Here is a 26,213-nt window from a genome sequence, read left to right on the forward strand (position 1 = left end):
GCGCCCGAGGCGCCAGGCCGCAAGAGACCCCTCCTTCCGCCGGCGGCGTAGGGCCGGGGTGCGCGGGAAGGCGCGCGCCGCAGTCTTGGAAGGCACAGCGAGTTCTTCTAAAAGCAGAAGTCCAGCGAGAGGAGCAGTAAAAATAACATTTCTTAAGTCGCGGATACGGGTACACAGAAGGGACTGTAAGCTAGAGAAAAAAGGCGCCAACCCAACAACACTGCGTTTAAAGTTTAGCTGTATTCAATTGCAAACAGTGCAGGTCTCGTCACAAAGTTTCGCTGCTTAGTAATTTCTTTTAAAACAATAAATAGTTCACCGAGAGCGTTAACACATTTAAAATTACAAATGTACAAAGACTTTGGGTCCCAGGTGCTTCGAACTTTTGAAAAACATTCAGTGAGCTCACATCTTTCCATTTTCCTTTACAAACACGCACACATGAACTACTGTTTTGAAAACATAAGGAACAAGGCACAGAAAAGCAAAGAGACTTTCCAAGAACATTCAGACCGTTCAAATCAATTCTGTGTAACAGCATAGGGCTCAAGAAAGGCAAATTATAAAATATCTGAAAAAATTAGGTAACTGTTAAATAAGGTAACTAATTTCATATAATCCTGCGAGGCACACGTAAGTCTTCCTGTAAGATGCTGAACATGCTTAAATGGTGGCAGTTAGGCATCTTGCAGGATTGGGCCCTTTACATTTGGAAGTAACCTTACTGGACAGATAGACAATTGTTTCACTTCATCTTATAAAATTATACTTTTCAAATTAGTGCAAAGCCTCATGTAAAAATGTAATTAAGTCTAGGTGTAATGGAATGCTTCAAAAATTCCAAAATGCAAACATTAAACTTAAATTGGTTAACTTTTAATCACACTTTAGAATTCTTCCAATAGCTCATGCTTAGAGATTTTTCCTTAAAAATAGCAAAGGAAATATAAGAACCAAAGTAGAGAAAAAAGTACAATATTCTGCATCTCACATAAAAACTTTGAAAATCCAAAAAGTACACTGGATGTCAAAAATCTCCAGCAGAAATTATTAAATAGCAGATTTCTGTTAGCATAATAAGACAATATTTAAAATAAGGCTTTGGTTAAATAAGAAGTTCACTAAACTAGGAATGATGATAAAAGTGCAAATGATTCACCAAATACACAACTTCATTTCCAAGGCAGGCACTACGCCTGCCATTTACAGTGGTTTTGCATTGGTTTGTCAGCCTGCATTGTAATATCTCAGATACCTATAGCCAAACATGTTTATTATAGGCAAATTAAATATATGGGGTCCAATCCTGTAACTTTTTTCACCCACAGATAGACTCAATGATATCAGTGGAAGTATATCCATTTATAGCATCGTTCCTCTGCATGTTTGGGGGCTCAAGGTCCTGGATCTGTTATATTTGATTATTATAGTAAGTTCGCTCACGAGTTTACTCATTTCTCAGCACTTCCTAAACAGAATTCATCTGCTGGCAACTGGCTGGTTGCGGCTGATTTCCTTACAAATAGAATTCTTGTAACATATGGGTAACAAAGATGATTTTTTAAAAAGTGCTTAATATTGGTCCGTAAGAACAACATGTACATGTTAGCTTGAGACCAAACACTTTGCCTGGAAGATGGAAGATAGCCTGCACCTTGTGTTTATTGGTGCACTGGTAGTTTGCTTGAGGAAAAAAGAAACTGTCTGAGTCTATGGAGGAGAATGTCACCTTCATAAAGGAAAGATTTTACAGTTTTACAGTCACAACACATGCTCCAGCTCTTCCTAAGCACAATGGTGCAACCTGTAAGCAAAAACAAATACATAAAAATTTGTGAGATAAATACAATCAGCTTCAAGTATTTCCCCCCCCCCCTAAAACTGACAGTGTTTAGTTAATGCTTCTAATAATAGCTGTACAGCTGCAGCAGAGTGGCAATATCACCCACACTCTGTTAACATGACTTAAAAAAACATAGCAAATTGGTCCAAAACTTGCATGAAAACCCACAGAAAAGGTGAAGATATTTTATTAGCTTGAAGCATTTGGAAACAATAGCAAACCCCAAGAGTATGAAATAATTCTTACTAATAATGTCAATGCCTTGGTATTACAGGAAAAAGAATTCTTTGTTATGGCACAAACTGGACACCTGAGCTAGACAGTCTGACAACTCGGTAATGGTTGGCAAAAGGATGCATTTTTCTCTCAAACAAAAATGCCAAACATGACAGGGGCAACCTCTCCTTTTTACTTGAACATTGGATAAAATCCTGTTAAGAGTTCTTGAAATCAGAGTCATTTACCAGTCTCTATTCTTTTTTCGTAAACAGAAGCTACTTCTGGCAAGACCCTTTTCTTCTGAGATTGTTAGTCTTGAAAAGAGAAGGTAAGTTTCTAACACGCACCTTTAGCTTTCTCTTTTAAACTTCCTATTATTGAAGTGTGTGTGAATAGCACACCGAGTGCCACAGAGATTATCCTGAATACCAAAAAGGGTGTTTATGCCAACTCCCCTATTTCTTTTTTATTTCTTTCCAGGAACAACAGAGTTCTCTTGACCTGTCTGTGGCTCTGACAAACTTCAGTTGGGAAGATTCCAATACCCTCTTTTGAGTTGTGTGTGGATGAAGTGGTGGCAGACTGCTGACATAACAAGAGAGAAGGCAGGTACACAGACACTTCCAAATCCCTCTAGGAAGGGTTCAAAACTGTCCTATATACTGGGATCACGGGCTTCAGTAAGATATAGAGGGTCAAGGCTAAGGATACAAAGATACATACAGATAGTCACCACCTAGACATCACGTGAGGTTCATTTAGATGCAACTGTGAGAAGCACTGTTTCTCTCCTCTGGTACACTTTTTTTTTTTTTTTCTTTCGCAGGAAAAATAATGCCGTGGGTTATCATTACCAGTACTGCCACTGAAGGCACCAAGCTCTTATGAGCCTCCTATATGACTTACGTTTTAAGATCTTGCAGCAGTATTAAGGGGGAAATGGACAGCTCAGTTTTCTGTGTTAGAAAGAGAGCAGTTCAGTTCTCTTTTTGAATTAGCTACTTAGGGCTATTACTGGGATAGCATATGCAGGAGGTCAGAATTCAGCTGCCTAAATATTGGTGTCTAATGCTATTCTAGATGACTTTGGACATTCATCCTGGCCTGCAACTGGACACCAGAACGGCCTTGGTCTCCCATAGATTCTGTGCTGTATCTGTCAGCCTTCTGTGGATGTAGACCCGTTAGGGTATCTCAAATGGCAGTCGATACCAAAGGACACCCTGCCCAGGATTTCCTTGTCTGTGCTCTTCCCACAGAGAGGCACATTCCTGGAGCTAGAAAAAAGTAAAAGTAACCAAGCTTTGAATTGACAGTAATGTTTTCTGATCATGAATTGAAGATTTTTTTTTTTTTAAGCTGGGTGAAGATAAATGGGAAAAGGCTTCCTAAAAGTCGCATAGCATTCACATCAAAAAAGGATTGTTTATGAAAAGATGTCCAAAACCTTGAAGAAATTGATAAACTTGTTGAGAGACACACTAGAGCTAAAACTAATCTACATTTATCATTTAGCTTTCAGAATAGGAAGTCATGTAAACAGAACCCTTTATGACAGTTTGGGGAACATGTCAATAGATTTATTAACAGTACTTGAAATTGTTAAAGAAAATAGGTACCTTTGGCAAAGAAAGAAGGGCAGTTTATTAGAAGTTAACACCTGTCTATTCAAGACAAGTCACCCTGAGATTTTAGCCAAAAAAAAAAAAAAAAAGATATACTTAAAACAGACTAGTAAGAAAGTGCTTCTTAGAGAGGGAGTATGTGAATTCTCCTTGTAAAAAGTGGCACACTTGAAATAACAAGATAAATAGTAGTGTATGTTCTGATCAGAAACTATACCTGTGTCCATTCATTTGTCTGGGGATCATAAGACTCTACTGTATTAAGGTATGTTTGACCATCATATCCTCCGACAGCATACAACTTGTCACCAAGAAGACATACTCCCACTGCATCTCTGCTAATGCTCATAGAGGCCACAGCAGTCCACATATCTGTTTTTGGATCATACCTAAAAGATAATTTGTGTTATGCTCTAAAGCTGTTGCCACAATTCAGTTGAAAAAACGTACTGGAATTGACACTCTCAATGTAATAGAAAACAGGTATTATTAGGACAGCACAGATTTGGGTGTTAATTTCAAAGGACTTTTTCCCCCAAAATACTCTCTTTGAACATATTTCTTTAGTTGTCTGGTAACACAGTCAGTACTAGCTACGTATCTACTTTGTGCTGCTTTCCATATAGTAATACATACACATACATACAGCTGCTCTTACTATGTTTCTTACTGTATGTCTAAGCGTACCACTCCAGAAACAGTTCTGCTGCTATACTGCAGTAGAGCAAGTGCTTGCTCTAATTGACGACTACATGTCAAGGCACAGGCTCTCAAAACAGAGCTGTATGGTACTAAAGAGAGTAACTTCCCATGAAAGATTACCATTTAAAGAAAACCTCAAAACCACCCCAGAACAGTTTGAGAAGGTTCTGGGGCAAATGCAAAACCCTTTAGACAATTTACAGCACTTTAATCATAGCTCTGTATCATCAGAAGTAAACATTATTAACACAGTAAAAGACAGATGGTGTAATGAAAAACATTAAATGTGATTCTAGAATAATATCAATATTCTTTAAAAGTCAAACTGAGAACTACATAGGAGAGTTCATGCTATTCTTATGCCAAGGAACATACTTTAACCTGACTGAAAGAGACACTGTTAAGATAGCAGATGCTTACAGCAGAATTGATGTAATCACAGAGCTCTGAAGGGCTCTAAAGAACTATACAAAGAAAGTATGTATTTGGCTGAGAGGCCATTCTAAGATCACACTTGCTAAAAGCAAGTTTGGAAGATACTAGTCTTGATCTGTTTGAAGAGCATAGCTATAATGAGCTCTAATGATTTTATCTGCAGTTCTCTAATTAAAGTACTACAGAAATGCATGCAAACATAATCATAACATGAAAATACTGCCTGAAGCACATGCTGCAAATGGTAGTATAATGCAGCGAAAGAGGGTGATTAGTGACCTACATATAGAATTTACTTTTCAATTTAAGTTGTTTTATAATTAATTTATAAACCAATTTATTTATCTGGGAAAAGTGACTTTTATTGCAAAACATAGTAGTAAACAAATACTCAGAAGCTTAGTGTGGTTTTATGAAATGTATTTTTTTAAAGGAACTATTTCCATGAAGTTGATGGTCCTCAGTTTCATCTCACATAAGACAGCGAGGGCAAAATGCATTACAAAATTATTCCTATTTAATAAAGTCATGTGTTCTGTAACTTTGTTTCAGAGAATATTGACACAGAAAAATATATGGACCTATTGCTTTCTCTCAACCTTCTAATTATCTGTATTCCTCTAAAAAGTTTGGTATTTGCCAAGATGTATCTTTCTATCTGCAAACCTTTCCGGGGTCTTTTTAGTGCAACTTCTGAATGGTAAGTGGTATGGGCCACACTATGTATTTTGGGGTCTATTAGGACACCAGAAGTTTGAAAACTACAGCTCTGTTTTGCGGTGAGGTTTTTTTGGAAGGAGTGTTCGTGGGGGGTTTTTTGGGTTTTTTTCTTTTTTTTTTAGTAGAGGGCAAATCACATGTCCCAGCATAAAGAAATTCAATAAAAGGAGAAGAAGGGTGATGAAGAATCACTGTAAGTGTTGGGAGGTAACAGGAAAGAACTGAAGTCTTACAATTGGGGGTGGTGGTGGTAAGAAAAGAATTAAAGCGTATTCAGAAATACTTGAAATGCCAGAGAAGACTTAATGCAGTGAAGCATTATGAAGTATTTACTGATTTATTGTAATTTTTAATTATTTTATGGATCCTTATGGATTATTTTATGCTTCTGCAATTTGTAACACAGTCATTCATTAATAACTTTATGTAAAAGTCATACCAACTTTGGAATGACTGAATTACATGCCAGTTTCCCAATGTCATTCCATTCTTGTATCAGGGGATACAAGAAAGAATAGGGTATTTAAGGATCCACAAACCCTGACTGTTAACTCTTTTTACAGTTATAATATGAACTGATACAGACTTCTCCTGTGAAAGAAGTTCTGCTCCATTTTAAAAAGCATTCAATTCCAAGTTGTTCTCAGTAATCAATCATAATTAACTCAATGAGATTGTCAGAAAAAAATAATTTTCTAGATGAAGTGCATTAGGGAGAATTCACTTTAAATAATCTGTCTTGGCAACATTTTGAATCATATTATGACTACACAGTATGTTTTTATACATAGGTTTCCTCTGCTCATGCTAGAAATAACACAGCTATTTTATTGGGTTTCTACTTAGAGCTCTTTCCATAAATCACTCTATAGACTAGCAGTATTAGAGTTACTAGCAGGATATTACCTTCATCAGGATATTACCTTTCTACGCAGTCTGACAGCCTGGATGTTAAGTTTGATGCTGGGGCATCGTGACCACCTATTGCATACAAGAACCCATTCCAGGTGGTTACACCTACACCACCTCTTCTTTTTGACATCTGAGCACAGAGGGTCCATTTGTTTGTATGAGGATCAAAACATTCTACTGACTTAAGACAAGAACTTCCATCTCGACCACCAACTGCATAAAGCCTACAAAGTAAAAAAAAAAAAAAGGTAAATAAATATTGTCTGAACAAGACAAAGTTTCCAGTGATGTATGAAGGACTTTCAAGTTTGTTAAAAAAGGAAGTTTAGAAGGAGACTTTCAACTTTCAATAGAATGTTCTGTTGCAAAAACTCAGGTAAGATTTTGCTCCAATCTTTTCCTACTGTCATGCTCAAAGCGTAACAACAATCATTTACGGAAGATTGATATCTGTAACACAGCGTTTATGTTCTAACCTATGCATATCGCTAACATTTTCAGAATTACTTATATGACTTGACAGACAAAGGCCCATTTCTAGCAGGGTCAGAGGGGAAAAATTCAGTAGTGGATCTGTGCATGCAACAACCCTGCCCTGCCTCATCTTCGGCATTCAAGTATCTTTCTGGACCCGGGCTTTAGGTTATGAATGCCAGCGCTACATGAAGTCCCTCACACCCACTAGGTGGCCTAGTTTGCTCAGTTCTAACAAAAAGGGTTCTAGCATTTGGTATTAACAAAGGATTCCAAACTTTTTGGAAAGGCTAGAAGGAAAAGATTGGCTTTAGGAGCACTTCATCACTGATGAATCTTTAAAACTCATCAAATAATCAAGCTTGATAAAGAGTTTATGCACAGAGTTTATGAGCAATCTGTGCTTAGAAGCAGAAACGCCCAGCACTATTATTTGGAAAGGTAGGAACTCAGAAGCCGTTCTAAAAAGGAAGCAACACATCAGAAGTAAGTCCAGTTTGAGGGATCACCTGAAATATCATTAATGAAATCCTTTCATAGCCTAAGGAACATTATAGTATGGTTAAATAATCTAGTAAGCATTAGATACTGTATATAATGAGCGTGTGAACAATTTACAACGGTTACTGTGAAGCACTATTCAAGATGTCCTCAGCTTGGGAAACACCCTTGTTTGTTTTTTTAAATATACTGACCAACAAACTTAATTACAAGCATCTTGTAGATATGGTTGACCTAGTAGTTCTCAGTAATAATATTAATACCCTTTTAGAAAAACACATTTCCATGGAAGTTCCCATGTTTAATAACACAACTTGTTTATGTTAAGGAATGTACTGAAGAATATTGAAAAATCCTACTGCAGTTCCACAAAGTTCATGACTGAAAACCAACTCTACGCAACATAGCATTTAAATGAAGCCTCCCATATTACCTTCCCCCCAAAACTTTATACAGTTTTGATCACTTATGCAGTGATTTCACATTTTGGACATGGACAAAGATGTATTAGTTTCTCTATATGAAAGTTTTGAGCAATACATCTGAAATATATCAAGTTAAGATAGATATTACTAGAAAGTGGAGAAATTACTGCTCCCTCAGCTGAAATGCTGCATGCGCTTCTAAGTTTTTTAGCTATAGGCATCTAGTGTTGCTGTCTACATTAAGAGTCTAGGGAATGTTCTGTAATAATAAGAGAAATGTGAGGCTCTAATTCTGGTGCTTTTCACCACACCTGTGACCCTCTGCTGAATATATAGCAAGCTTCAGACCTAACTTAGGCATCTGAGACTGGCAGATGGCAGCCCAAGGCTTGCTGGTGTGGAAGTTCTTCCCTCCTTCCTGCACCCACTGAGCACTTCCACTCATTGCTGGACTTGTTCCAGATCTCACAGGACCCTTTGTAGGTACATTTTAGCTGTACCAGTTTAGCAGGAGACAAACCTCCCCCCCCCCCCCCCCCAAAAGTGTGAAAAGTTTTTTTGCTATCTTATAATATTCAAACAGGTCAAGGGAAATGCATCAGACAGTACATAAGCAGGAAGTGAGAATCTGTGGTCAAGAGAATGTAAATATTCTGCCACAACCATGATACTACTCAGCAAATCAGGTTAGCTTTGTCTACTGTTGTAGTCCTGTAGCCACCCTGGCAAAACATGGTTTGGATAAGCAGACTTGTCCTGGTTTCGGCTGGGATGGAGTTAATTTTCTTCCTAACAGCTGGTATAGTGCTGTGTTTTGGATTTAGTATGAGAATAATGTTGATAACACACTGATGTTTTTAGGTGTTGATAAGTAGTTGTAGTGCTTATACTCAGTCAAGGACTTTTCAGCTCCCCACGCTCTGCCAGCCGAGAAGGGCACAGGAAGCTGGGAGGGGACACGGCCAGGACAGCTGACCCAGACCAGCCAAAGGGATATTCCCTACCAGGTAATGTCATGTTCAATATAAAAAACTGGAGTTGCCCAGGGGGTGGGAATCGCTGCTTGGGGATGGGCTGTCAATCACCAGCTGGTGAGCAATTGCTGCATTGTGCATCACTTGTTTTTGTATATTCCTTTATCAGTAATATTACCATTATTATTTCCTATTTCTTTGCTGTCCTATTAAAAACTGTTTTTGTCTCAACCCATGAGGTTTTTTTTCCAATTCTCTGCCCCAGCCCACCTACGGTGGGGGGAGTGAGCAAGTGGCTGCGTGGTGCTTAGTTGCTGGCTGGGGCTAAACTATGACACCGCTACAAGGCTGGTGGAAAACTGCAAGGACTACTGGGCTCAAAGATCTGTGATCAGCAGTATGAAGTCCAGCTGGCAGCTGGTTACTAGTGGTGTTCCTCCCAGGCTGATACTGTGGCTGATACTGTTCAATATCTTAATGAATTACCTGAAAGATGTAATGGAAATGAGCCTTAGCAATTTTACTGATAATACCGAATTAAGGGGAGTTGCTGATATGCTGGAGGGTTTGGTTACTATTCAGAGAGTCCTAGACAGGCTGGAAAAATGGGCTGGCTGACTGTAGTCTCATAAAGCTCAAAGGCAAATGCAAAGTCCAGTACCTGGAATGGCATATTCCCATGCAATAGTACAGGCTGGGAGCTGACAGGAGAGGAGGCAGCTTAGCAAAAACAGAAGTCCTGGCAGACAAGTCAGCAGTATGGCCTTGAAATAATGACAGCTGATCCCCTTTATTTAGTATATATAAGACTGCTTCTTGATACTGTGTCCAACTTTGGGCTCTCCACACAAGAAAAATTTTGGCATATTGGAGCAAACCCAGTTGATGGTCACTAAGATGATGAGGGAGCTAGAACACATGACAAAGGAGGAAAGGCTGAGAGCTGCCTTTGTGCAGTCTTAAGAATTCTTGAGACAGCTAAGGAGGCATCTTACTGCTGTCTTCAACCACCTAATGGGAGGTCGTATAGAAGACAGATCAGAGGTATGCAGTGAAGGAGGAAGAACAAGAGACAAGTTCAAATTTGAGATATTTCAACTGGATATTATAAGAAAAGTGTTCAGTACAACGGGTGTCAAACATTGGAACAGGCTGTTGACTCTCCATCCTTGGACATATTAAAAACTCAGATATGATCTGAACTACCTCAGTTAACTTTGAAACTAGATCCAACTTTAAGGTTGGAGTTGGTGTTGGATCAGATGACTCCAAAGGTCCCTTCCTATCCGAATTATTGTACGATTCTGTGATTCCAACTGATCTTTACTTTTGTAATAGCTTGATTCAAGTACCACTTGTATTCTGGGATGCTACAGAACAATTACACTTAGTCCAAATGAAAACAATAAAAATCACTCAAAGTCTAGGAATCATGGCCTACAAATAAAGACTGAAGGACCTGGAGTTATTCAGTCCTGATGACAGAATACTGAGGGGACATGTGTCTTTAAATACAAAAGGCTGTTGCAAATAGGAAAGAAAAGATGCATCTTCCATGTTCACTTTGGATAGTACAAACAGTAATAATATAAATCAGCAAACAGTACTTAAGACTTGACACGACAGAGGTACTAATAGTTAAGCAGATTGCTTAGGGAAGTTACAGAAACTTTACCACTGCAGGTTACAAACAAGATCACGCTGGCTATGAGTGTTTCAGATGTAACTGATTCAGCTTTGGGGTAGCTGAATGGATTAGGGAACTCCTTGAAGTCACTTCCAGCCATTTCCTGTGACTGCAACATACAATGACCTAGTCGTCTGAATATGCTTTGTATTAGGAATTAGGCATATTTTCACTGAAAAACAGCTTTAGAAATTTCAGATACCACTCCAGATTAGATTTTGTTCTGCCAGAGCTTACTGTTCTGAGTTAATGCAATATAACATGAGTACTCCATGACTTCACAGTAATTTTGGAAGTTGATTGTTCAAACTGTCATAGTAAGAGCAAATCAATGAAAAAGAAGAATCATTTGCTCCTTTCTGTGTTAAGGAGACAGTAACTACTTATTAGCTCATAGAGATGGTGTCTCATAAGTGATACTGAGGGCCACTGGGATGCTGTGGGGAAGCTTGCTAGACCCAATACAGTAACTTTTCTGTGAATGAAGAAACTTTGTTCTTAATTCTATCAACAAGTATATGTCAAGAGAAATTATTAACAGTCATTTAGGATGGTTCTGTAATTACATTAAAATAATGAGACAGAAAATGGAAGTTGCCTTCACATACTTTCCATTTAATATTGCTACACCAACAGTGCTCCTTGGAGTTGACATACTAGCTACAAAGTTCCACTGACGAGCCTGTGGATCCCATCTTTCTACTGTATTCAGGTAGCTCCAGCCATCATGTCCTCCTACAGCATACATGGGACCTTCCAATACAGCTACTCCTAAAAAAACAGATAAGAGAAACAATCGCTTCTGGATAAGGGGAAAAAAGATCAAATTTTCCTAGTGATAGTCCAGTGTGCACCACAAAATATTTAAAAACAAATAAAATAGATTTCCTTTTGGTAGCCAATGCTGGATATAACTGAAGGAGATAAGCCATTCAATGAGCAGTTAGCATTAAAACAAAGTTTCCACACCCCTAAACTTAATTTCTGAACGTTTTTTTGACCAATCCTGAAACAGATAACCTTTTAGAAATATGCATTCAACTTTTACAGCACTCTACGTACCAAGACCATGACGATGAGTGGACATAGGTGGCATTACACTCCAAGTTTTTGTCCTAGGGTTGTAGCACTCCACAGTATTCAATGTTTTCAGTCCATCTCTGCCACCAACAACATACAATTTGTCATCTAAGACTGCAACTCCAAACTGTAATCTTCGTCCATTCATGTTTGCAACAGGAGTCCACATGTTGGTACGAAGTTCATACTTTTCAATGCTTGTAGCGCCTGAACGACAACGTATGCATAAAAAATGACTTTTTTTTTATATATAAAAAAAAGTCAGAACTATTAGCATAGTTTTTATTTCAGCAATATGCTGATCCCACAAGATAGCATGACCTCCTGCATCATCTTCTTAATTCTAGCTATACAAATAGTCTTTTTTGACTTCCTCAGGAATTAATTGCACCATTATGAAGATGGACTTTCTCAGTGCTTTTCAAGACAAAAAGCAAGATTTCTAACTGCTTTGCAGAATCAAGCCCTTAGAAATACAAACGTTAGGAATATAAAACAACCCTTGTGAAATCCAATTATGTACTGAAATCAATTGTTTTGTAATATTAGAAAAGAAATCTGAAGCTATGTGACATGAAGTACTAGAAGTGCTAACTTTACAACACATGAAAAAAAACACTTTCTCTGCTGTAACTTTTCTAACTTGCCAGATTCCTTTTAACTACCATTAAACAGTATGGAAGTGTCTATAAAAAAGAAAATTCAAGTAGCTCTGACAGAACCATTCAACAATTAGTAAAAAAGTGTATTTTTTGGTTGGTGGGTTTTTTTGTTTTGTTTTGTTTTTTTAAATGCATGTGCAAGTCACCTTTGTGCCCTTTCTGTCATTTTCTTCATTTTCCAAATTACTTCCCACTCAAGTAAATAAAGATTAGTTTTCACTCAATTCAACATTTCACTACTCAGAAATCAGATAGTCCCTTGATAATTTCAAATCAATCATAACTCTAGCTTCCAGAATATTTATGGTATTATCAAAGCTACATAGGTTTTTTTTAACCTAATAAACAGTGTACATTTAAGACGTTTCATGGTCTATACTGCAGAATCTTTGAATTTTAGAATTAACATGTTGTAAAAAGATCTATGAAGCACTCTTTTTAAAAAGAATCAAAACAGCTCATCAACTAATCATTATATAATCCAATACCTTTTGTTGCATCCATTCCTCCAACTGCAAACAACACGCCCACTGTAGATTTTCTAGGTTTGGTGCGAGGACTTTGCAACATAGGTCGTCTCTCTGGCAACAGATGGTACTTCATTGCTTCCATAATGAGTTTTTGACATTCAATGTCATCCCTAAAGAGTGCATTATTTTCCATATCTGCCAGAAACTGTGAAAAAGAAAATTAAACAAGCTGCATTGCTATAAACCACATAAAGAATAAAAAGATTACAAGAAAACATTTTATCCAAAGACTTCCACTGCCTGATTTAAAATCTATGTGTTTTCAAAATAGTCATATAAAAAAAGACCAGGGTAAATATAACCTTCTAAGAAAGAAACATTCACATTTTAAGCTAAGCCATAAGTACATAAAAACAAACAAAAAAAGAAAGGCCATCTGATCTTAATGGATAATTTAAGCTGAATGGTCCAAAGGAAGAAAACAAAATCTCCTTGTGTTCCTGTGCCACTACAGGTATGTTCAAGGAAATGGAATCAGGCTCCGGGTATGTAAGTCAGTTTAACCTCACACTCTTACTCCTGAACCCACCCAATCCAGGGGTCTGTAAAACTGCTTCAGCCACAGACTGGATATTTTAATACATATTCTATTCCTCACTCTGTCGGTGACTCAGATCACAGTATATCAGTTAATACAAGCCTGTGCTAAAAATTTTAAGATCAAGGATGCAAGCAAATTTGACAAGTGTTAAATTTTAAATCTGACTTAAATAAAATTAAAGTTAAATAAAGACTACTAATAAAAGTTATGTTTAAAGATTCTGGAGTCTTTTGTACTCCATGTTTGTCAGACTGCAGGAAAAATATATTAGTAGGTTGAGTGTCCCAGCTCTAATTATTAGAAGTCTAGACAACTGGCATTTTTTCTGAGCGTCAACACAGAAAAAAGCAAGTGAAGTGCCCCACTGGGACTTGGACAGTTGTCAGAACAATGAGAGGCAAATGCCTCTCAACTGCCATTGCAAAATCAAAACACTTTGTGAATATTAGAAATACAAGTCCACAAACCAGAATGAAATGTATTGTTGAGCTGTTGACAGCCAGCCAGTAACAGGTACAAAATTGCTGTGGAATTAGTAATTGGGAGTACTAAAGGGACTCATTATGAAATAATTGCACATAATATGATGTGCATAGTCCTGGCTTAAAGCTGCCTTATGACTGCAAAGTGGCAAGTATGACATTCATGGTTCCCAAAGACATACAGGTAAGTACAGACTGCTAAGCCTGAACATTTTTGTATCAGGCAAATCAACACAAACTATGACAGAAAACGTAATTAACATACAGAGAGAATAAAAACAAAACAAAACAAACTTTCAAAGCCCTTCACCAGCGACTTTTCAGAAAACTGAGCCTGACTTTGTGCAGTATTTCTCTAATTGGCTAATGTTCTGATTCTATTTAAAATAGCTAATTAAGATGTTCTCATGTAAATTAGAAGAGGGAACTTGATTTTCATTCTTTACTTTCAGTACTTCCTATTGTTTCTTCTCTTGACCCAAAGCACCACTTACCACTTTTATCACTTGACAGGGACACTTTGTGATTATGAAATAGTAAACTAAAAGCTGTCTTTTAACTATCAGCATGCAATGGTACAGAATTGCACTTTTTTTTTTTTTTAAATCAGTGAATTACTGCTGTCCTAAATCAGACATTGTCATAGTTGCATGCATGAAAATTAAGACTTATACACAATATGACCAATTCAGACCTCCAATAGATTCTTCTGATAGACACGCAGCATTTAATATTTAAAGCAATGCCATGTCTGTATATATGAATTTTACAACAACAAGATGCAACCTGCATTTTCTCCAGTTTCTAACCCTGCCCCCCACCTATAAAGAAGTCTTCTCATGGCACACAGTCTCAATCTCTGAAAGCAACTTCATCTCAGTTAAAAAGAAATGCAATCCAAGACTGTTTTGGTACCCAAAAAACTTGCAGGCTCTTGAAACTAAACCTACTGTATTACAATTTTCTATAAATATTCTTCACTCAAGAACTTGGAATGGGCTTACTTAAATGAAAGCAAATATTTTCCGAGTTTTATTATTTACATAGCTCCTTGTACTGAAAGCATTTCTAACTGAGCAGTTACAAATTATGTGTTAGCATAAAATTATAATAATTTGAAACCTGATGAAGAGAAAGGTAGCGTAGATACTTAAAAACTAAGAATTTCTGTCTAAAAAGAAGCTGAACCATCTTGTAACTCAGAAATTGCTTAATCATTTTTTTCGTTCATTTATCAGAGCTGGAATGCTTGCCACCTTACAGCTTAAGAAGCTGACAAATATTCATCTTTAGCCTTTTTAAGAGCAAAAGGAGACTTACAAATATTTAGGACACTGCCTGCATTAACCAAATAGATGACAGAATGCTATGTACAAAGAGATGCATAAAAACACAACCAATAAAACTGACAATTCATTACTATTTTTTGCTTCCAGTGCTAGTTTCACAGTATTTCCCAAAGTTGGGGTTTTTTTTAAGTGTATTAATCTATCTAATAATCTTTGCATCTCCACTTGCAATGTTATTGATTTCAGCAAGTTGTTCAATTTTCTAATTTCATTTCTTTCAAATAGCTTTAACCCTTCAACCGTAAAATTGGAAGCCTTTTAATTATGTTATGTTTACTGTCAGATTGCCTGATGTCATGTGATCATGAACCAAAACATGATTCTCAAAACATTAAGACTGTTTGGGGCACTTCAAACCTATTTACTCAATGCACTAATTGTTGCCATAAAAAAAATCACAGCTGTAACACTTTAATTTGTTAAAGAAAGTAATAAATAAAAAGACAACAGAAAAATACTGTATTGAAAATATAAGCATATATTTGGAGAAGACATGAAAAATTAAAGATAAAATAAGTGTAACATGATACTGCTTTTGTGTTTCATTCTGCTACTTCTCTAATCAGTTACTGAGTGGACATAATTTGATTTCAGTACAGACTTCTGGGATAAATTCTGTACTTTCTAAAGATGTTTCAATTACGGTCAATTAAGTAAAAGGAATACAGCAGTGCTTAGTTATGAATTAATTAAATGCTCAACAAAAGAATTATTTCCTCCAGATCAACTGGCTTACACTGTATTATGTGTCTAGAAAAACTGAATTACGAAGTCAAGGCCACAACTGAGAAAATCCTGCCATTGCATATATAATAATCAGTATGGAAATATTAATATTAAAATGCTTGCTAGAGAATCTTCCTACCCAGCAAGAAGATAACTGATTAAAGGTAATACACAGAATGTTGTGTATGTGATTTATCACTATGAATAAATCAAACTCAGTTTTTGTTGTGAATTCTACTTATGATTCAGGTTGCATACAAATCCTATTTTCTTCATTTAATAGAGATAATTCTCACTAAACAAACTGAAAAATGTAAAGCAAAATCCTTTGACTGTATAGTAAGTGTTAAATATTACTAACAAAGGTCCCGCAAGGAAGGCTAGCACAGAGAAGAAAGGAAAAAAAATAATTAAAAAAAAACCCAAAACAAACCTAGTTTACATGCGTGCTATCAGACAACAAATACAATTCCACACATGACACTAACAAGAGTAAGCATTCCTACAGGACTAGGAAAACCGTAATTCACAACTATTTAAAGAAACTGAGCTCAAGTGTTCCTCAACATTGTGCGTAAATGTCCGAGAAGGAAAAAAAGTATTGATTGTGAAGAACAAAAAGTATGCAAAGATGGGGTAGACTTCAGACTTCATAGAAGAAAAATCACTCCAAATAATTTATTCAAATTGTATTTCCTAAATCTCAAGGACAGCTATGATTATATGAAGGAAATGTAATGATCCAAATAAACTCTGCAAGTTCCATAAAGAAGAAATTTAAACAGGACACACCTTCTAGTGACAACCATATCCTTGATAAGCATTTTTCCAGGCAACAGAAGCGATTTTTTGCTAGCAGCTTCCCCCCTTTTCATATCCTGACTGGTCTCAGGTTAGGACCAGAATATGTTGCAGCTCACAAACAGATACAAACTATCATGCCTATACAACATACTAAATCCTTATATGCAGCTATAAGAACCCAAATCATTAAGAATCCTGAAGCCTTTATGATTTGTCACTATCAATATATCAATGCTGTAGACATTATATCCACTGTAACCATGGTATAAACTAGAGAGGAATTGAACAATTTACTTGTGGAGCAAGCAGAGGCAGTCTAATGTAAGCCAGGAGTTTACTGAGATCTTTCCTTCTCTGTTCCAAATCATGTCGAACCCATGTAAGTAGTGCATTCAGTATAGTTTCTTCATTAGGAATATTCATGTCATCACTTGCTAAAAGCTTTGCAATTTCAGTGGCTGGCAATAACAGAAATTCCTGGTTTCTAATTACTTCCATGAAGTTTTCCTGAAAAAGAGAAGTATTTTTTAATATAGGTGACATCATACTTTGAAGACATTTTATGGAACTCCTACTATATTCTCCCTTCTTTTCCCTCCCTTCATGCCATCTCTCAGTTCTGCCAGTAAACACCACTGGAGAACCGACCTGGGAGGGAAAAAAAGAAGTAAAATAAAAATGTACCAAGTTATTTTGACCCCCGATCATTTCCCCAACTCTATCATTCAGCCCCACAGACAGATGTGCTGAAACAATGTGGGGCGGGGGTGAGTGTAGGGACAGAAATGAGCAATGGGTTGTGGGGGTTACTATCTTGAAACTGCAACTTGAAGAAATACTTTCTGAAGTATAGTTTAAAGAAAACCAAAAGGTGCAGTTTGTTCCTGTTGACAATGTAGAATACAATGCAAGATGCTCTGTCAAGCAAAGAGCACAATATGCTACAACTACTGGGCACATCTCACTGTTTTCATTACTGCTAGATAAAAACTATGGCATTAAGTTTTCAGAGGAAATAAACAACACTAACAATTTTATTGTTGATTTTAAATTGATTATTTTAAGTTTATTTTACTATTTTGTAGGTTTTGTACAGCTGTTCTGATTGATTGGGGAGCAAAACATACAAAGAATCCACAATACTGTACACACCTTGCTTTATTAATAATATTTATTTTGATAGGATTCAATTTCCTAACTTTCATCTTGTCATTTCAAGCAACAAATCCTTATGTCAAAATAGGAAAGTCACAATATGTAACATTCCTGACATTGATATCCTATTGCTTCATAATACTAGGACTCGCAGAATATTCTGTGAGGATTCTCATGAACTTAGGCAGAAATAGCAGAGAAGTATGTAGCAACACAATCAGCACTATGAACTTACAGTGAGAAACCTGAATGTAACAAAAAAGGGTGAGATCATGTCTATCCTCTTTCTCCATACACCTTTACAAGGCAGCAAAGGAAAGGAAAGTAAGAGTAGTCTATGAATCACAACATGTTCTTACATTTTGTTAGCTCAAACCCCAGTTAACCTCGTACTCCAAACTGAGAGTAACTTCATGACAACAAAACAATATTACAATCAATTTAGTTAAACGCACTGTTGATTGCCAGGTAGCTAGTCAACAGGATGCTGGTTTTGCTCTGCCATCACATGTACCCCCAAAACATCTGGAGGATAAAAGTGCATTAGATCCACAGACAAGGAAGTCTAACTGGGCCTAATATATCAAAATCAGCCTTACTTAGTATCTTCTTTAATGATTTAAAAAGAAAGAATTGCACACTAATGAAAAAATTCTGGATTAGAAGCACATACATGTTGGAAGAAAATTAGGATTTTTAGGTCAAAAAACCCAGGAAGAAGCTCAGGAGCAGAAGCAGGACCTGCACTACAAAACAGGTATGAATTTAGCATATAAAATGGCAACAAAAAACATACAGTAAGTACAGTTTGGCATTGCATCTGCAAAGGTCATTATGACAGCAAAGTGAAGAAGGTAACATTTATTCATTCTTACTGCTTAGTCTAATCGTTTCAAAGCTATACTTCAGTACTGCAAAAATATTAACTAATTAAAGAATGCTGAGCAAAGAGGAAAAAACAAATAAGGAGTAAACCAGTCCACCTTACGTGAAAGCCACACGTAAGTAAGATGGCTACAAGATGACTAAGGGGAAAGATCAAAAGTGACTGCACTCCACAGGTAACTCTGGAGTTGAAATTAGAAAATAATTGAAAGTGTTATCTGTGCACATAACTGTGTTCCTGGACAGAATTTGGAAAGGAAAATTTTACATTTAATATCTGAATGGCTTTCCTACTAGAGAGATCCAAATGGGTACACAAAAGTAGAGCTTCCAAGTGAAAACTGTTGTAGATTAGAAAGGAGATAGAACTGTCTTTTCCTCTTTAATTTATTTCACTCTCTGTATTACAAGATGGAAGTTAAGAAAATGAGCAAATACAGGAATTAAAAACAATGAAAGGACTGTACCAATATTCAGTAGCACTACACATGCACTGTTATTTATCTTACTCTGATACTGAATGCTTGGGAGTAAAATTGAAGCTGAAAAATGATCAAAATTATTTGCAGAGTTTAAACATGCAGTTCACAGAAATTCAGATTCCACTGAGTTAATTTTTTCCACTGCTGTTTTTCTGTTGGTTCTCTATCCTAGAGAGTATGCAATCTAGAGCTGTGCTTTTAGTTTTGCTGAATAAAACAGCAGTGAGCACTGGCAAAGAGAAAAGCCAACACTTACTACCTTAAACTTTCCACATTGTCTATCTGGATCACAGGAAGAGGAAGGGGAAGGCACCTGCATGGAAAGTTTCCTTTGTCTCTGAAGGCAATGACAAGCTGATCTTATGTAAGGCAGTCAGGGATCCTCTTTGGAAAGCTTTTTTCCAATTGGATTTAATCACTTCAACAGCTGTTGTGTTTAAAAAGCCTGATTTTTCTTCTTGTTGCTTGCAGACAATTGCTTTCTGATGGGAACAAGTTCAACTTCCTCTTGCTCCCATTCTATTTTTAAAGCAGAGACTCCTTTTGAGCATAGTATCAAAGCATTCCACTGGGAATACAACCACTCTTTGGCCTATGTCTGGGTTTTTTTATAATCAGAATCTGACAATTCCTCTTCCTCTACAGTCAGAGGTTCTGAAGACAAAAAGAAGTAGCCAGTGTATCTCCTAGCATTCTTAACCTCCTCATTAGCCTTTCTTTCCTTCTTCTTACGGGAACTTTCTGTGGAAGAACAGGATATTTCAGAGAACAAACGGTCTGCAGTTTCAGTCTCTTTGCTTTCTGGTCCTGAAAGTTAAAAAAAAAAGTTTCCGACCCCCAAAATTAGCTCCTCAAAGAGCTTGGAAACTTTATCAAATGAGTAGCCTGGGGGTTATGTATTAGCTGAAACACGGACACGCAGTCCCCGTGTTCAATGCTGTGCATTGCTCACTCACATCATAACCTTAAATTCACCCTTCATCAACTGCAGAGTGAGCAATACTGATACTCTTAACCACAGGTCTGCCTTGGACTCAATACAGAGCAAAAAAGTATTAGGAGCACATAAAAGACAAGATGTCATGATGCTTCTTTCTAAGTGGTACTTAATCCCTGCAGTGGGATCTAGTGAGATTGTTAGTTTCCCTCTACACTGTGTCAGAAGGATTAGAACCTCAGAGAGCATCAGAACACCTGCAGGCTGAGGAGGGTACACTGAGGTGGCCCAACAGGCAGCTCTAACCACAGGGCTGTGTTTAAACTCTGAACCTGGGCAATGAGAACAAACAGGGAATGTAATTTTGACTACTGGCTGCTTCAGTCAGCTGGTCAACTGAGGTATGACTTCACCAATAACTGAGCTATCTGACCTCCTGGTAAACTATTAATAGTCAGATAGATGTCAGATAGCAGCTACTTTACTTTTAGTCAGCTTTGACTGCTGCATTAAGTGATAAACCAACGTAATGCTTTCAGTGTGCCCAGGGTTTGTTTAGAGTTACAACCACTGCAGCTTGACCCTTCTCTGCATAGTTTCTGGATTCCAGAACAGGCTGGGCAGCATGCAGAAACCTAGTTAGTCTTGCCAAGGCAGAAATGATCTTATTGTGCTAGGCAGAACTCTGGAAACTTGAAAGACAGAAATACCTTGGGTTTTCAGAGGTGAAAAGAAGTGAATGAGTATTTTAATCAGATAATTACTGAGCAGGATATTTTGGACTGCAATTTCAGGTGGAAGAATACAAAATCCTTTGTATTAGGCACTAACACAATCTTTGGGTAGTGGCCCTTTGTGGAAAAAAAAAACCCTGAAATATCTCCCCTTTTCACCCTCTCTGCTACCAAAGAACAAACTGTCCTGGCTGTTGCAACAGAACGACAAATTATGCCTCACTGATTCCTCCTCCCAAATCATAAACTCCATATTGCAATGATTTTTTTGTTATCCAACTCCTGCTTTACAGGAGAAAGCAAAAATTCTGCAAAATTCCTAGCTTCTATGCTTGTCCTCAATCTGTTAATCTATCCTCTCTCAATTTTTCTTCTTATAAACAGCTGCTGGCTGTGCTCAGAAATCATGCAAACTCCAAAGTTATCTGAATCTTGTAACATTACCACTGCTCACATACTTCAGAAGACTTCTGATGAAAATCAAAATGGCTTTTGACTCTGCTTTAAGCATGGAAAGCTCAGCAACGAAGATTACAAAGCTAGCTATACAGGGACTGACTCAGGCACTATCACGTATAATGTTTAAAACGTCTGCTTTTTCTTTTTTGATTGTAATCAAGACAGTTAAAAATCTGGCTACTGAAGAAGCTACTGACACCTAAAAAGACCTCGCTACTCACCATAGATACTTCATGTTCTGGAAATAACACAGGCTAGCTTTTCCTCATCTGAAAGTATTAACTTCCCTTTGGTTTACCTTTTGGTTTTCATTCAAGGTACAGTATCAACTGCTTCAAACACAAAAGAAGTCTTTCTTTTTACTTTGTGAAGGCAGCAAGAAAAATGCACGGAAGGCATTTTTTGCAAAAAGGCTTTATGAATTAAAGTGAACAGACACATTACAGCCTAATAAAATTCCTGAATTTATAATTGTATGACTCCAATACCATCTATAAACTACACCAAAACAGGATAACCTTTGTACAAAAAGATACCTTTACCCAGATATATCTCATGATTCTCTGATCTTAAAACCCTGATGCATAAAAATCAGAGTTGCTCTTTATACAGCATGAAATCCACTACTGATCACTTCAGTTTATTTCATGTTTCACTTAATGCATCTTGAGGATTTTTCAAGCTTTAGTTTGCAATGTCAAAAATTGAGCTGTTTTGATGATAACCTTACAAATTATTCTCCTCTGAAAAAACTTCTCAACTGTCAACACAGTAAGCAATAAAGTAATGCAACATTTAAGTCCTTTTAGCATAACATATATTTACATCCTTAATATGAACAAATGCACCACTCAAATCCTTATCAATTTATTTTTTTAATCGCACTGTATGATGTGATTAAAATCATGCCATAAAATCAAGCTAAAGCTTTCCAATGACACTAAGACAGAGCAGGCCTATTAACCAAGGTAGGCCTACTGGGATAACTCACTGATTGGTGCTTCAGTTTAACCAAATACTGATTTCATCTGAATTTCTAGCCTTCATGTAAAGAAATATTTTAATGAAGCAGGTAAGATGATTATCAAATTATAGCATGTGTCATAACCTCAAAACTGAGAAGTTGTTTTTAACTGCAGAGAAAGTTATATGGCAATCTGATTTTTTTTCTGTCAAAGATAAACTCATAGAAAATAACATATATAAATTAAAATTTAAGTATTTTATATAATTCGTTACCTTCTACTTCAAGTGCTTTAAAAGAAACAAAATTACATGGAAAAGCCAGAAGCATATACTATAGTCAGTATAATCCTCCGTTGTTCTATGCTGCCCACTGCAGCATGAAAATAATTCATTGTTTTAACAACCAGAATTTCCAGGTACTACAGGTGCACTTAATCCTTATGCTTTTATACTTCTTAATAGAAAGAGCATCAAGTGGCTAGCACTTACTACTGTTGAACATTTTCTTTTTTCAAACAGCTTTTAAACAAATGAAATTACTTGGGGATTTATTTTAAGTGAAGATTCAATTGGACTATACATTTCTATGCAGTTTCCATAGCAACATTCATTTCAAACTAAAGAAGCTGCTTCTCTATTACTCATTATTACTAAAATTCAATTTCATGTCTCTGTTGGAACTAAACAACATTAAAAGAGGCCTTGGGAAGAATCCATCTAGCACAACTAATTAGTTTTGAAAACGGCTTTTTAAAATCCACCTAATTTAAATTTCATCCACATTGAAGCCTAAAAGCAACAAGTAAACAGCAAACACTGAAGTAAACAATGGCCAAAAGGCATACAACTATCTTCCAGTGATCTGAACGAAAGAAAAATAGGTGCTATAAAAGAATGGCTTTCAGAAAGTTCACAAGTCCCTTCTGCCACAAGTCATAAATTGCCAGTCAAAATAGCAAGACTATAATCCCTAACATTCATCTTTAAAGATGCACTGGTCTTGACATTTATTACCATTCTGTTATTTTAAGCCAAGAAGAAATAATTAAAAAAAAAAAGTTTTTAAACCAGCAAAAACTAAGGCCATAAGAGGAAAATCCATGGATTTCTACTACTAATTACAAGACAGAAATCGCACCTCTTGGGTCTAAGCCAATAACTTAACAGCAATGCAATGTCATGCCATACAAGCAAATTAAATACTATCTTAATTCCCACATCTCTTACGTTACACATCCTCATTCAGGTCCCAAGAGCTTACATAGGCAAAATTTCATCAAGAGAGAAAAATGCCTCACAAAACTGCAAAAGAACAGATGAACTGACTCGCTTCAGAGATAATTTTCCTGCCGCCTTCTGCTGATAACATTACTAAAATATGCTCATGAGAAGGAAAAGAAGAACATTTTACATTAAAATAAAAGGATGATTATTAAGAGATGAAGCTAAATTAAGTTAGCAGGTCAGTCTTTCTATAAATTAACTCTGAAAATAGCATTGTCAAATTTGTGTTTAGTCACATGTTGCCTAGCTTAAGATTAAATTGTTTTATGCCATCCTGACATCCCATTACTAAGAAATCAAGGATAATGCAGAATCTGTATTGATGAATGCCCACATTCATATCCCAAGTATAACTTAGAACCTGATTACTCCAGCTCGTTACAAAACAAGAATTCTGCAGTTTCATTTAGTAATGTGTTATTTTGGACTAGATGATGGCTGCTTGCCCACTGTTAAGTTTGTAGTTTTTGACTGACAGAAACAAGAACAAGTTTTTGAATGATATTATTAAATGCATCATAACACACAATCCCATTATCGTTCCAGGGAACCATTAATGCTTGCCTATTTCCTTCCAACTCTAAACCAGCAACTTATTTTTAATTAATAGTTTTAATTAAACCAGTTTAAATAGTTTTAATAGACCAGTTATTTTGTCATTTCTCATCATAAGAACATATGTGCATTCTTGCTTGGAACATGATCAAGGCTTTCAAGTGAAAAACATTAGTATTTTTTTCAGGAAAACATTCTGTATTTTCCTTATTAAATAAAACAGATGATACTTGAAATAACAACATACCATAGTGTAATTGTGAGCCACCTTGTGCAAGTCAGTGCAACCCTGCGCATCAGCAAAAGATCGGATTCCAAGGCAATTGGACGGGTGAAGCTGCTTCATTAGGAATTTACAGCATGCTTCTACAACCTGAGAGAGCTGAAGAAGGCAAGCTGTAGACAACAGGCACTCAATGTTATCTTCTTTTAATTCAAGGCGACCTAGTAACATTCAAAAGGAGATCACATTAGTTTGCTCTTATAATTTGTTAAATTCCCTAAAACTCAGAGGCAACAGATTTACAGATTATATGACAGAATAGAAGGCTTAGCAAACATCACCCTCAGCAACAGATAACCAACTTTTCAAAATTAGTACCTATAATGATGTAAGGAAAGGGAATCCTAATAAGATTCCTTTGTCAGTCATAATACATTTAAAATATTCACATAATTTGTTAACTAACTGAATATAGTATTATCAGAGAAACTATATCCTACCAGGTTGCCTCAGGTAACAGCACTGGTAATTTCTTTTTATTTATTTATAAGGAATTAAATAACATGAATAATAATTTCTAAAGAGCATTTGTAATCTAGTAATGGAATATAATGCTCACAGGAGGACAATTCATTAGATGAAATCCCCATTTTCATTCTATTTACCTGTATATGCATATTGAACCAGAGCCCACAATGCATTTGGCTCCACACCTTCCATCTTGATTTCTTCCTGTCTCGCTTCCCTTACGTCATTAGTGAACATTGCCGCAAAGTAGTCCGAAACAGAGGAGAGAACCAATCTGAGTACATTGTGCAGGAGAAAAGGAGAAAGACGAAGACAAAAAGAAAAAAAACTTAGTCAACCTGATGTTTCTTAATTTATGATTCATTACTTTGCCCTTTGAAGAAACACTGTACTGAGAAAAACATTTTAAAATTGACAAACTGCTCCATGCTCTAGTTCCCCTCTATGAATAATGAAGTAGTTACTGAATCTACATTTGCTGCTGAAGTAAATGAATTACCCTTTCAAAGCTCAATGACTTTTAATAGCCAACACAGAAACGGCCCACAAAACACATAAATTGGAAATGGAATATAAATATACATTATGGAAATAATAAAAAAAAAATTGAATCGACTCCCATTTATATGGGAGTTTAGTTTTAAAAGTCAGTTACTTTTCTAAATGTGGAAGAATGACTTACTAGCCTTTTGCAAAGTGCTTTAAAATGCTTTTACTCTTGGTACACACATATGCATTCATTTACTAATACTGATAACAGAACTAGGCACAGTAAACATGGAGATGGTACACAGTAACCTCTTTTGTGGGTATTTAGCCTTTTGTTAACAATTCTGAGTATTTTAAGATACCGAGTAAGTAAACATGTTAGTGCACAACAGACGCTTCTTTATATTACTAAGACTGAAACACTGAGTACATAAAACAATGCCACTCCACAAAATGTGCAAGAATTTTGATGTCTCAGTATGTGTTCACGGAACTAGGGTGAAAGAGAAAGGAAATCATGTGGAGTAGGAATATTCAACCCATTGTACTGTTGTATGAAACCGACCATAACTATTCATGAGGTCTGCTGGTCTCTTTCCTCAGAGACCTCCAGAACAGCCTTGTGGTTTGGATCAACTTTTGTGCTGCAGCAGTTCATGGTTGCCTTGCTCACAGGGAATTCAAATATAAATACACTTGCATATGTACTGAGCTATACAAACAGCAAGCCCATGAATCAAGGCTACTACAAATACATGACACAGCCCATCTGCATACATTCAATGATCTAATACTTCATGAAATGTCAGTTTATTCTGTGCTGAA

At 36.5% G+C, this 26,213-nt stretch overlaps 1 protein-coding gene across 3 annotated transcripts in view; it reads right to left on the reverse strand.

The window, feature by feature from the left end:
* Positions 1-1,503: 1,503 nt before the first annotated feature.
* KLHL5 (kelch-like family member 5) overlaps positions 1,504-26,213 on the reverse strand; it is a 43,316-nt gene continuing 18,606 nt past the window's right edge. For all 3 annotated transcript variants that reach the window (XM_010291206.1, XM_010291205.1, XM_010291204.1), the window contains 9 exons: positions 25,037-25,173; positions 24,396-24,592; positions 16,986-17,198; positions 12,748-12,934; positions 11,580-11,804; positions 11,126-11,288; positions 6,468-6,680; positions 3,905-4,076; positions 1,504-1,804 (listed from right to left, as the gene is read on the reverse strand). In XM_010291206.1, coding sequence (XP_010289508.1) covers positions 1,748-1,804; positions 3,905-4,076; positions 6,468-6,680; positions 11,126-11,288; positions 11,580-11,804; positions 12,748-12,934; positions 16,986-17,198; positions 24,396-24,592; positions 25,037-25,173 — 1,564 coding nt within the window. In that variant the 3' untranslated portion in view covers positions 1,504-1,747. The remainder of the gene's footprint in view (positions 1,805-3,904; positions 4,077-6,467; positions 6,681-11,125; positions 11,289-11,579; positions 11,805-12,747; positions 12,935-16,985; positions 17,199-24,395; positions 24,593-25,036; positions 25,174-26,213) is intronic.

The sequence above is a fragment of the Phaethon lepturus genome, unplaced genomic scaffold, assembly GCF_000687285.1.
Source record: "Phaethon lepturus isolate BGI_N335 unplaced genomic scaffold, ASM68728v1 scaffold6807, whole genome shotgun sequence".
Classification (NCBI taxonomy): Eukaryota; Metazoa; Chordata; class Aves; order Phaethontiformes; family Phaethontidae; genus Phaethon; species Phaethon lepturus.